The following is a 13620-nucleotide window of genomic DNA, read 5'->3' as shown; positions in this document are numbered from 1 at the left end:
CACTCACTCACTCACACTGACATGATTGAAAATCCTGTAGATTAAGCAACTTAATCATCATTAAGACAATTCTCTGCCACCATGATTAAGACATCAAACCAATATAAAACAAGCAATCACACATCCATAATTAACATTGACAATATACACATCTCTTAATCACAGCAATAAATCACTTCAAATTTACCCAATGAAACTAACATGACCAACCCTATTTCGAAACAACAAAATAAAACCCACGTCAGAGTTCTAAATAAAAAACAAACCTTGACGAAGTTTCCAAGAGTCTTGGTAGATCCTCTGGATGATGTGAAAACATCATCAATCCCGGCAAACTGAAGCACCTTCTTTGGAACCCTAGCAGCAACGATCCCAGCTCCACGAGGGGCAGGAACCATTCTCACAGTTACACTTCCACACTTCCCTGTAACCTTACAAGGCACAGTATGTGGCTTTCCGATCTTGTTTCCCCAGTACCCTCTTCTCACAGGAATAATCGACAGTTTAGCCAAAATAATAGCCCCGCGAATGGCAGTAGCCACCTCTTTAGCACACTTCACACCCAAACCAACATGTCCATTACAATCGCCAACTACAACAAAGGCCTTGAACCGGGTTCGCTGACCGGCTCTGGTTTGTTTTTGAACTGGGGTGATTTTCATCACCTCATCTTTCAAACCAGGGCCAATGAGAGTGTCAATGATTTGATACTCCTTGATGGGCAGGGAGTGAAGGTAGATTTGTTCAACGGAGGATATTTTTCCGTCTTTCACAAGGCGGCCTAGTTTGGTGACGGGAACCCATTTTTCTTCTTCCTCTTTGCGTCCACCGCGGCGGCGGCCTCGGCCACCACGGTCTCCACGTCCACCACGGCCACCGAAACCACGGCCGAAGGAACCACGTTCTGCGGGGGGGCGCTCTGCCATGATTGCTGGTTCTGTTAAACGATAGAAATTAGGGTTTCGAGAGAGAGGCAGATGCGGAAGGAGTGTTGAGAAGAAGGGTTTTATAAGAGAAGGGGAGAGCTAGGGTTAGTGAGGGAGAAGTTAATGTTTGAGGTAGTTGCTAAACTTTTCCGTTTTAATTATTTTGGTACCTCAAATTAAATCTTGCTTAATTGAGTTCTTGAACTACATGTGGAATTGGAAATTTTATTTTTATACTGATATTTGTTTGGTATTCTAGATTTGCTCTAAAATTCAAAACATTTTGCAAAATCGGATCCTCCATTGTTCGTTCCACCTCACGAAGATCGATTTTTCAGTAAAAATCATCATTTCAAACGAGCCCTTCTATTCGTGATAAAAATAAAGATCATTTAATTATATTAAATTCAAGAAAAATAAAATTGTAAAATCCATGGAAAATTCGAATACCTGATTATAATTATATTATTGATGATTTATTAAAATAGTTTCCTTTGTTTCCTTATATATATATATATATATATATAAGAAAGATTTAAATTTTCTCGCATGACTTTAATTAAAAAAAGCATAAAAAAATAGATTTGGAGAGAAGAAGTAGAGTCAAAATAAAGTTTTAATTCAATTTAATTACGATAAATTATAGTATGGAATTGTTTACAAATATTCTCTTACCAATTGGGTCCTTTAAAGTCCCCGAGCTACAAGCTGCTGCTGGCATGGATCAATAGTTCGAGACCAGTGAGCTTGACGATGATCCAAACATGGTCTTGGGCAATATTCATCAGATTATGGCCTCCTCATAGCTACGTTTGGGCTTATCTATTGAGATGTGATTGTTTTGGGCCTCTGGTAAGTACATTGAGGCCCAATATATTATTTAAGCTCAATAGATCTGGAACCTGGCTGAAAGCCCAAGTACTCTTCTTTCCTTTCTATCTTTCCCTTTTCTTTTCTTTTCTTTCCTTTTTTTATATTTTTTTTGTTTTATTTACAATGACTTTTTTTTCTAAAGTATTCAATGTGGAATTAAAATTCATTTAGTAATGTAAGCATATAAGCCAAGCAGGGGAAATGGGTTAAATGATAGGCTTTCCAACGTTATTAAGAAAATAATTACTTTTCTCCATTGTAATTAGTATACAAGTCAAAATCCTTCAAATGATTATTATGGATTTTTAGTTTTTTTTATTTGATAAAAAAAAGTCTGGAACACGGGACTTTTTAAGATGATGGGTTGATCTAAAATAATAATAATAGCTTTTATGTTGTTTAGTATTATTAGTGTTTGAGAGTATTGTAATTTTTGTTCTAGAACATGTTTCAAAAATTTGCTTTATTTTAAAAAAATTAGGCTAATGTAAAAAATAAAAAAAATTTAAAAAACTATTTTAATGTATTTTTAAATAAAAAACTCACAATATGCTAATCACACACCATTTAGTATTGTAGTAGCTTTTTTTTTTTGTCATATTATAGAAAAAAACTATTTGATTAGTCAAATAATTCTATTTTTACATTGAATTACACGGATAATTGCATATTAATTTTTGATTTTGTATAATTTAAAATAACTTATTTTTATATATTAAGATTTATTTTTTATTTATTTTGCATGCAAAATTCTATTTCACAATAATTTTAACAAGATATATATTTTTTAAATTAATTCTTTTATATATATATATATATATTTTAAATACGGTAACAAACACACACTAAAAGTCATATTTTTTACCTCTAACATTCCTCTCTTTCTAGACTGGGCATTAGCCCCACCTCCCACCCCTATATTTCACCTGTCCCGTTTGCTGGGATACCATTTATCTGGAAGTATATACTTGTTGGAGAACCTTCCAGAGAAGACATGTCATCAAGTCTCCATCTGTTTTTTTTTTTTTTTAATAACATTTTTTTTTAAAAAAATCTTTAATATTAAAATAAAATTATTAAAAATTTTATCACTGGATTTCACCAAGTGAATTTCTTCCATAATAATAATATAAAAACTAGGTTTTGAGTCCAACATAAATCAAATGGTAAGAAAAAGTCTACACGATGAATGACAGAATTTAAGGATTCAGAGCACTCAAGGACTCCCCAGTTGTACTAACTACTAACAGCCTAGGATCCTCCATGAACAACACGGAGAGGACACTTCTTAAGCATTGAAGTAGCAGGCTGTCCTTGGACCTGTTTACAGGAGAACTGCATCTCACCTTAAAAACGACAGAAATTATTGAATACGGCGAGCCTGTGGGCATCATTGAACATGCAAGCGAGTTTTCAAACTTCCTTTCAAGACAGATCTATAAATGGTTCTGGGGAAAATGAATAATGAGCATGCTATCAGCTCTATTTCTGTTCTTGTCACTCTCTGCATGCTACACATGGTGGGTATGAAGGCAAGTCAGGGCTGGGTCCCCGAGCCTGAAGGGTCACTATACAAGGACTTGACCATCTCAGGTGAATGGATTCTACCCATCAACATCTACTTTACTAGTTGACAAATTAGCCAACTGGGCACGGAGTGAATTTGACCTAAACTTCTCACACTTCCATGACATTATAGTAGCAAGTAACTAAGGACAAACCGGGAAGGTTTCAAGAAGTGAGAAAAAGAAAGGGGCTCGTCTTGATGGCCAACATCAACATGTGATATCACAAAGGACAAATTGGGAAGAGAAATCAATAGATTTGGGATAGAAAATTCAATTTACAATCTGACACAGAGCAAGAAGTGCTTCTTGAAGTTGTTTTCAATTCAAAGATTCAAGTAATGCTGCAGGGCCTTTTGGCCTTTCATCCATGTTGTACACCTCAAAAATCACACCAGCTTGAATAGTAAAGCCAAAGAAGTTAAAGAAATCATCATTATATAAAAGAAAAACAATCGCCATAAAGATGAACCAAGCTACCAAAAGTAGAAGTACAAAATGTTTCAATCCAGGAATACTATTTCAGTTACTACCATTGCCGCATTATTTGCATCATATTATCATTTTTGTTGGTTTTAATCCTCACACAGCCTCTCAAGCTTCTCGTCTTCTTGTTTTCCTTGCCATTTAGGCAACCTCACTCACTGATACTAGTCTATTGCCTCGTCTTCCCATTTTCTTGATACTTCAGCTATATATTCTTCTACGTTTCCCTATATGCCACTGTAACCCTCGTCTCTTTACCCCTCTTATGCTATATATATATATTCTGTTTATCCTCCCTTTTAACGTTCCCATTCCTATATATATATATATATATATATTAACGTTCCCATTCTTTTTCACCGCAGTCAGCTACCTTTCTTTTTGCTCTGGCTTTAGACGCACATCTATTCTTTACCTAGTCCTACCGCTTGCTCTCATCTTGGTTGTGACTCTCTCCCTCTCTCTCTCTTTCATATTACACCAGCTCTCTCTCTCTCTCTCTCTCTCATATATTACACCAACTGTTCGTATTCATATTTCCTTTCATGGGGACCTTAGAGGAAAGATTAAACGAGCAGTTGACACCAGTAGTCCAGCCGCCACCAACAGTGGCGAAACCAAGCGGCAATACAAATCATTCGATCGAAACCCTTGTTGTTGTCTTAGCTGTGATCACTATAGCAGCTGTTATTGCAGGGATTCTTGCACGGTTATGCGGTGGGCGACACTTTGGCGGCAATGGAGAGCATGACATAGAAGGTTGGGTAGAGAGCAGATGTAGGAGTTGTATTGATGGTGGAATCCCCGCCGCGCCACCCCCGCCAGCAGAGGCAAAGCCAGCAGCGGCAGCAGAAGAGGCAAAGAAGTGAATATGGCCATAGAAGTGCAGAACTAAGGCATCATAGCAGAAAATATCTTGGAATATTATCACATATTAACATTGTTTTAGCTTAGTAGAGAGTGATTACGCTTTTACTGCTTCAGTGGAGTGCCATTCATCATCATATGCTAAGTATCATTTAACAGAACAATTAAAAGGGATGTCGAGTAATGATTTCAGCAGAAACTTAATAGAGTGTATGCCTTTTTATCTTCAATTAGACTGATCAGTTTGCAGTTTTCTCAGTTTCCTTTTCTCTTTCCATTAGACCGAGTCTATCTCTCGAGTTCGGTTAAAAGTTAGGCCATCCATGCCAGAACAAGGGGATTCATACGCACTTCATGGCGTAATGCACGCACCGGATTTTCCACTAACTTTCTGCAATAAATAAAGGGAAGCAACATCATAGCAAACAGAAGTAATGCAAACAATTTCACTGTAAAAGCAGAGAGAAACTTTTTCACAATCTGACCGTTGCTCTTTTAAAAGCTAAACCTCTTGCAAGCTATATTATATGCTTGCATTATAAAGCTTTTAGCGTGTGACCGTTGCTAGTTTTTCTAAAGAAATATTTATAAACAAAAGTAAAGCCATCAATTATGAGCGACTTTGAGTTTCTAATGAAACCATGACCTTTCTCCAACAGAACTTAAAATCAGGAACTCAATGCTGGAGTTCCAAACCCACTATTCTATTGCTTCAAGAGTCATTACCATTTCAAAATATAATTTAAAAATTATATCATCCTACATTCTTATATTTATATATGTGTAATGTGGTGTTGGCCTTCCTTACGTGTAGTGATAAGAAAGAAATTAAGTCTCGAAGTCCTAAAATTACAGTTCTAATTTTAACACCGTACTGAAATTAATATGATTTTTTTTTAATAGGAGCTAAATAGACCTAGCTAATTAAAATCAAATCAATTAAAAATTCTGAAACTTAATCAGTAATGGAAAAATTACTAGGAAAAATAAAGAAATTCCAAAAAACAACTTTCAGGTCTATTTGGATATGATCCCGGATCCAACTAGTGCTAATTGATCAACTCATAGATAAAAACCACATATATAGAATATATTTGTAAAATTTCAGCTTGATTTAATAATCAGATCCAAAACTATGCTCATCTTCCTAAGAAATCTCGTTTAACTCATCCAAACTTCTTATTAGATTTGAATTTGTTGATTCATTCCATGAACAATCTGCTAAACTTTTCTTGTTACGCTTACTGCATCACCCAGTCATTCCTCAAATATAACGAACCAATTTCATTGAGAAACGGGAATTTCGCTATCCTGTGCTCGTGACCATTAACACCCTCCATAGCCTCCCCGAGCTACTTCGGGAGGTAATCTAACCCCCTTCTCGGACGATAAAATAATGGTATTTGTGACATAAAAGTTTGAAATAGTTAGATGTTAAGAACAATAGGAAACAAGGAATCCAATACCATGTTCAAGCTATCCATAAAGGGCAGGAAGTAGCAGCTAAAGAATAATATTCTCATTTCAGACAACATTTCTCATTTCTTACAACATATAAACGTCAGGGAAGAGATGAACAGTATCATCTCCAACAGCCGACCTCTTTGGGATTGGGGCCACTAACTTATGAGGTGAATCAACTCAGGAGACTAATAAACTTGTCAAAAAATGTAAAGAATAACATAGAAATGAACCTATAATTATTTTCTGGTGAGACTATTCAGACCAGAACAGAACACTACACCAAGCAGAAGGCAAACACCTTTCAAGATTTTCTGATTGAGGATATCTTGATAAATCTTAAAAAATCTTATCCCCCTGGTTATGATTTTGTTCTATATTCAATCTACATGTTCCTCTAGCAGTTGATGCCGCACTGCTCAACGTCCGGCCCAGTCACCCTTGTTGTAAAAGGATCCACACGTACCCATAGCAAGGAGAAAATAGAGGCAAGGAGAACTGACCAGACAACAATGATAGTAGGTGTTCGGTTCTGGCGTCCCATCAGACCCTTGAGGAAAGGGTAAAGATGAATGATCACCCAGAAAGCAAAGAAAAGCTTGCCAAAGAGGGGACCCCAAGATTGATAACCACTGTTTATGGCGTAGGAGACTCCAGCAACCACTCCAACTAGATTGATTATGAGGAGAGTAGTTGGTGGGATAAGTAAAGTTGTCCACTTGAACATATATAGCTCGGTAAAATCACCATCTTCATCGGATGCTTTTGAAGTGACAGTAAAATTGGTATCTATTCCAGCAAGGACTTTCAGCAGGCCTTGGAAGACAGCAAATAGATGAGCTGACACACCTCCAATAACCCAGAACTGCTCATTTCTCCACCATTCATCAATCCCAACACCACTCCATCTCATTTCCAAAATACCAGTTGCAAAGATTGATAGAAAGAGGGATATGAACCAGATACTGGCGATGTTACTAATCTGCAATACAACAAAACACAAATCAGGCATGTGAACTCCCCGGAATATTACTTTTCAAGAGAAAACACAAAAGAATCGTCTTTTTTTTTTTTCCTGTAGACAAGTTCTCGCAGTTCAATTCGAGTTAGAAAAGAAGAAAACTACATTATCATTCCGCAGTTAGCGACAAAAATATTACTCTCAGGCCAGGATCTTCTTGTTCCATAATGTCAATAGTTTCATACTTAACAAAAAGCAGAGACGGTGAATGCAACTATTTTCACCTGTGGAATAATGAACTTTCCAGTAAGAAGGCACACGGCTGGCAATGTACAATAGGCAAGAAGAGGAATAGCGGTGATTGGATAAATCGTGGTATTGATATATGCAAATCTCTCGAGCCATTTTAGCCTTCCACTATAGCCATACCATATAGGGCAGTGACGACTGAGAAGAATTTCAACTGAACCTAAAGCCCACCGAAGCACTTGATTTAGACGATCAGAAAGATTAATAGGAGCAGATCCTTTAAAGGCAGGACGCTTCGGCATGCAATAGATTGATCTCCAACCACGAGCATGCATCTTGAATCCTGTAAGGATATCTTCTGTAACTGAACCATAAATCCATCCTATCTGCAAAAAGAAAGAACAAAATGTTTATGAAGAACAAAAAATTAATGTGTCTACATAAGCTACAGGAAGGGATGCACATAAAGCTCCTTCTCTTCCATTTTTTTTTTTGGGGGTGAAGAAGTGAGAGTCTGTGGCTTGTGGTATATTCGTCCATTTTACAGCATAAAAAGAAATTGGTATCAGCACGAGGGATGAAAAAGGGTTAACGTACTTCACTTCCCCAGTCTGTCTTGTCTTCATATCCACAGCTGATGACATGAATAGCTTCTTTGAGAAGAGACTCTGGGGTGGCGGACTCCGGAACACCACCATTCTCCATAAGGGTGGAAGCAACAAACACGGTTGATTGGCCAAATCTTTTCTCAAGTGTCATTTGAGACATGAGCAATGACTTTTCATCATCGAATCCAGTACCTTTTGAAGAAAGTTACAGAATATCAGCATTGCAAGCACAGAGAAGAGGTAACTAAAAACTATCAGAGCAAACTACCATCTATTTAGCACAACTGAACACTTATTGGAAGTAACGTCTTTTACATGTCAATAAATCTTTAAACCCTATCCTGAGGACAAGTTTCAGCAAGATTATAGTCATTTAGGACATGAAAAGAAGTAAAATGATTTCAACCTAAATTATATCAAGTTTGAATCATTAAAGATAGAAGGAAGAACCCTATGTTTTTGGACATGTCACCAACTTATGTAAGTATATATTTATGTCTGAAGAATGAACATGTGACGGATCTGGTGCAAGTTGTATCCAAGGAAAAAGAAAAATCCATGCTTACCTTCAACCCCTTCTTCTATATCTTCTAAATTGAATACGGGCAAAGTAGGGTCATCATGCTTGCTCGATTTTTTCTTGCTTTCCTTTCTACTTGATCTTGAACTCTTCTTCCGGGATCCACCAAAGCATGAAGACAGAAATCCTGGTTTCTTATGCTTAGGCTTGAGAGGAGGCTCATAGCCATACAAGGCTGTTCTATTGAAAACACACCCTGTACCCACGTATACAGGGCCTTGGATTCCATCCAATCCTCTTAAATTTATCTACCATCGCATAAGCATCAACACAATATCAAGAAGAAAAAACATATATGAATTTCATTTTCTGTAACATGTAAAATGAATAGTTCTGCATGCCACATACATCATGAAACAATAAATGAGGACAAATTTGTGCCAAAGGTTGCAGTAAGTACTTACATCAAAGAAAACAGTGTTACGGTTGGCATATCGATCGTTTCTATCAATCCCATCAAATCTCTGAGGAAACTGGACATAACAAACTGTTCTTCCAAGATTAGGATCCATTAGAAAACACATAGCTTCTCTCAATGCCCTGCTGTTGTTTATGTAATGATCACAATCAAGATTTAACAAGAAGGGCCCATTGGTGAGAACTGCTGAAACACGAACCTGTATGAGATACATGTTAGTTAGTAGTGAAACCTTAGCAGATTCCGATATTGATAATACTGAGAACTTACAAGTGCATTCATAGCACCAGCTTTCTTATGATGCTGAAAACCAGGACGCTTCTCACGGGACACATACACTAGCCGTGGAAGTTCATTACCCTCAGTGTCAAGTCCTCCACTATGGCCCAAGAAAACCTGCAAATTATAATATAAATAGGATTAGACACCATAACATGTGTTGATGCCAACAAGAAAGTATGATCCAAGAGAACTATCTATAAAAAACAAAGGCTGCTTAAAACAGTCACTCCTGTGTTGTGACGCCCGGTTCACAATCAGCAAGTGGAATAGAAAGGTTACATGCAGAAGTATAAACAGAACTATCCAATTGCCAAGCAGAAATACATAGATCGCATAAGGAAAGAAAAAGCTAAACTTGAGATAAAGCCATTTACAGGAGTGCAGTACATGAGAACATCCCGACATTGTGGATTTTGTGCGGGTAGTAGTTATCCTATAAGAAGGCATTTCCTACTGAGGAATATCCTAGTTTAGTTTGAAAATGGACAAACCTGGATCATTCCTGGATGATCTCTGATGTTATTTCCAGGCCAAGGTGTACCATCTTGCATGACCCATCCTTCATCAGGAACCTTTTGTGCCTTTGCAACAAGCCCATTGACACGAACTTTAAACTCTTCATATTCTCTCTGCAAGAAAGTCATTAGGAGTAAGACGAGTAATATACATGCTAAGTTTATGAGTAACAAAATCATTCAATAGAACCTCAATTTCCTACCTTCATAGCTCTGCGTTCTTTAACAAATGCCGGATGAACCTTGTCTTTTAAGTAGTCAATCTTTTGAGCGAAGTACCATTCTGGAGCTCGCGGCTCAATATCATATTTCTTGCAGAAAGGAACCCATTTTCTAGCAAATTCAGACGTTTCAGATATGGCTTCTAATGTCAACATAGCAGCTCCATCATCTGAAACATAGCAAGAGACTTTGTCGACTGGGTAATCTACTGCAAGAATAGACAGTACGGTATTGGCTGTGACCAGTGGAGGTTCCTTTTAAGGGTCGACTGTACTGACAAAAAAGTCAAAAGCAGCCAATTGAGACGGCTCTCCTTCTTTCTCATATCTGGAGGTATTGAAAACTTTAGAAGTTACATCTTCTTAAGGACATTTGGGCTGACAATGGTTAATGTAGATTGTAGGAAAAAAGAAAAACTACCTGAGAGATAGCCTGTCAAGATATGTCTCACGATTCACTGGAAGCCATTTAGGGAACTGATCCAATATCCATGATATTGCAAACCATATCTCACAGATAACAGATATTAACCACAAAGCATAAGCATCCCTCACTGGATTTGTTAGACGGTAGTGTAAGAAAATGCAAAGGACAGCAAGCCGCAAAACTATGACCATCCTGTAAGGGTTAATCCTAGAGGAAGGAATTGAAACCTTCCTTGAGAGGGGCTGGCGGGCTTCATCATTTCTGCATTACAACCATGGGATAAATACAAGAAAACAATGACGAAAAAAATAAAATACAAATATCAACTGAATTAAAATCATGGATTTGCAAAGCTAAAAGGGAGAAAGCCATAGAGGAAAAACCAGAGGAGGAGAGGGAGGAAAAGCCACAGTTTCATATAGGTAATATGTGAACGCTGTTAGGCAGATGATAAACGGACAATCTGCTTAAAACAACCAGTTTCACACTCTGCTTCAGGCACTTACAGTAAAGAATCATCCATGAGCACATCAGTGCTGGCATCAAAATCGCCGCCACCCCTGCCTTCAGATGGTGCATTACTAACACTCATTGGAGCAGTATTCTTCTCAGGCTTCATCTTCCAACCATCAATCCTCTCTCTCCAGGCTACATTGCCAAACCCCAGTGATCCAGAATCCCTTGTTGGATCCCTCATAGTAGCTGCAGAAAGTCCAATACTGACATTAAAATCTGAACTCAACGATATTTATTTTAGCAGATATACATCCATACCTCTGATGCCACTTTCAGGAGAAGCCAATGAGTAACGTTCAGGAGATGCAGCTGAAAGATCCCCAGAAACCTGAAATACAAATATTATCAGCAACCATTGTCAATATTAAAGAGAGAAGAGAAACTAGAAGCAACGAATTGCTCCATCACCTACCGAGCGTCTACCAGCTAGATAAGGAATATGGTTAAGAGAAAGATCTCTATCATAGTTTGTAGTTGCAAGATGCTCTTTTCGACCAGAACCCGAATCCCAAGCCATCATACGCTCTATCTTTTGTTTCTCATCTTGAACACCTGATGTATGATGATTTGACTTGTTTTCTACATCATCAGAATTAGCATCTTCCACTTCTTCACCTTGAATTAGAGGGCTTCCTGATGAGAAACCAAAATGTGTTACTGACACATTATCTACGCATGCATGAATTGTAAACGCAGAAACAAATGGTGTTGGATTAACCTTTATGCCTCTTGTATTTGGTCTTGCATTGAGGACAAGACTGGCTACCATCCTTCCTCTCATACTCATAACATGGACGGCAAACTGGAAATGAACATACATGGCAAGCAACAAAGGGCTCTCCATCTACAGTCTTGCCAATATCATCACTGCAGATCTGGCACACCTGGATTTTTTTTGGCTGAACAACCAGCAAAACAACCAAAGCCAAAGTAAATTCATAGATAAGAAGACCCAGGAACAGATTTCATAATCACTATCGCAAATCTCTAAGATAGCACAATTTCCGAGCAGTTCAAATGTATTAGATTCAAAGGAGAGAGATTATCTTCCTTGATTCTAAACGCAGCAAACAAACAGATTCTCCAACGAGAAACAAAGAACTTCTGACAATCATGCATACAGATTTGGATCATCACACCAGCGAAAGTTCAGCTGTTGGCATCTAGAATATAGAATCATGATCTACACTTAACCAAAACTATCTCATAAACAAGTCAGACATTAAATCCCGTTCGGATCTGAAAACGCTAAGCAGAAGGAATATAAAATGCAATAAAATGGTTTCATCTGCAATCATATATTAAATTAAACAGGAACGGGAACAAAATCCCATTTCCACTTTTCCTGTCATTTTCTTTCAAGGATCCAAACATGATGGAATAGAGAACAAAGCTTCCAACCCCAAAAAAAAAAAAACTGATGGAATAGAGAACAAAGCTTCCAACCCAAAAAAAAATAAAAAAATTCACCAGAAAGCATGCAGCAATGCATTTGTACAAACTCCACACCCTTCATATCACAATCCAATCAATTGAGTGTCTACTCTCTATCTATCGGTCCCAATAAAAACAAGCAAAGTTATCAAAATGCGACTAACCCCAGTAGCATCTCCTTCTAAGTCCATTACTGCCCCTTCAAGCAATCAAGCAAAATGCTCAATCCCCAGTTCACAAAATCTTTAAAGCAGCTATTTTTAAAGGCAACCCTCCATTGATGAACCAATGGAGTTCCGATGATGCCACACAAAAATGAAGCCTACTAGACTATAAAAGCTTTAAGTCCCACACCGACACTGACCGACAGATCCACAGTATCTGTTTCTATTATTTCACTCCATTCCCATTCCCTTTTATTTTATTTTCATTTTATAAAGTATTCAGAGATGATTAAACCAAAAAAAGGCTGCCAAAAAAAGGAAAATGTGTATCTGAATTTATGTCAAGGTATAAGTGGAACTTGAAGTGCAAGTTCGGAGATGCTTATGTTACAGTTCTTTTCTTCGATCAGATCTTGCCACTTAAGCGTGATGATAGTTTTGACGTGGCAAAATATGATTGGATGTTTTTAATCATCCGCCCCCTGCGAGCGGTCCCTTTTCTCTTCTGTGCAGTGAGACAAGATCCAAACAAATGTAAGTACTACGCTCGAGAGTAGGGTAATTAATAAACTCGCGTTTAGGACGCGCTGGTTGTGTGAATTTACTCATATGCCACGAGTTTTGGAATGAGATATGGAGAGTATTAGCTTTACATAAGCGCTTGGTGTGTGTAAGAATGGCGGGGTTTGACATGAGAATGATGAGCTGGCAGTAACTGTTACATCAATAGGATTTTTTTACTGCGAGGACTTGACCGAAGTGGTGACGTTTACTAAGGGATTAAATGGTCAATTTAATGGCCCTGAATTTATTTTTCTTTATTGAGACTGGCCTTTTTTAAACCTTTTTTTTCCCCTCGCTGTTCGAAAATAATAATAATGATAATGGATTGGGGCCAATAATTGATATGAGATGATCCAATAAATAAAGTTAGTCTTGCCCATATATTTCACTGATCACTTTTCTAATTAAGCTATTAATTTTTTAAATTTATTTGAAAGAGAGATAAATCCATAATAATAATAAAAAAAAACTCTCTGGGATTCATTAGAAATGATAACGATATT

The 13620-nt window shown here is 37.4% G+C and overlaps 3 protein-coding genes across 4 annotated transcripts; 1 reads left to right on the top strand and 2 right to left on the bottom strand.

Moving 5' to 3' along the window:
* Positions 1-140: 140 nt before the first annotated feature.
* On the bottom strand, positions 141-1003 carry LOC105142214 (Ribosomal protein S5 family protein). Its single transcript, XM_011049734.1, has one exon. It carries the CDS (start codon positions 924-926, stop codon positions 156-158), a length of 771 nt encoding a protein of 256 aa, XP_011048036.1. The 5' UTR covers positions 927-1003; the 3' UTR covers positions 141-155.
* A 3190-nt stretch (positions 1004-4193) lies between these two features.
* LOC105142213 (uncharacterized) lies at positions 4194-4975 on the top strand. 2 transcript variants are annotated; one of them, XM_011049733.1, is made up of 2 exons: positions 4194-4314; positions 4362-4975. In XM_011049733.1, exon 2 carries the CDS (start codon positions 4396-4398, stop codon positions 4717-4719), a length of 324 nt encoding a protein of 107 aa, XP_011048035.1. In that variant the 5' UTR covers positions 4194-4314; positions 4362-4395; the 3' UTR covers positions 4720-4975. The 2 variants fall into 2 exon arrangements, with proteins under 2 accessions (XP_011048035.1, XP_011048034.1); XM_011049732.1 differs by having other exon boundaries at positions 4194-4318; positions 4360-4975.
* A 1186-nt stretch (positions 4976-6161) lies between these two features.
* On the bottom strand, positions 6162-12857 carry LOC105142212 (cellulose synthase A catalytic subunit 3 [UDP-forming]-like). The gene is given in 14 exon segments (XM_011049731.1): positions 6162-7160; positions 7424-7774; positions 7986-8188; positions 8563-8824; positions 8981-9193; positions 9265-9390; positions 9768-9905; positions 9995-10340; positions 10434-10700; positions 10946-11141; positions 11214-11283; positions 11368-11588; positions 11674-11854; positions 12554-12857. Coding segments are annotated over 14 exon segments (3186 nt in total). The 5' UTR covers positions 12581-12857; the 3' UTR covers positions 6162-6575.
* Positions 12858-13620: the final 763 nt, after the last annotated feature.

This window comes from Populus euphratica, unplaced genomic scaffold (genome assembly GCF_000495115.2).
Source record: "Populus euphratica unplaced genomic scaffold, PopEup_1.0 scaffold138.1, whole genome shotgun sequence".
NCBI lineage: Eukaryota > Viridiplantae > Streptophyta > Magnoliopsida > Malpighiales > Salicaceae > Populus > Populus euphratica.
This window is presented reverse-complemented; position numbering and strand designations above follow the sequence as displayed.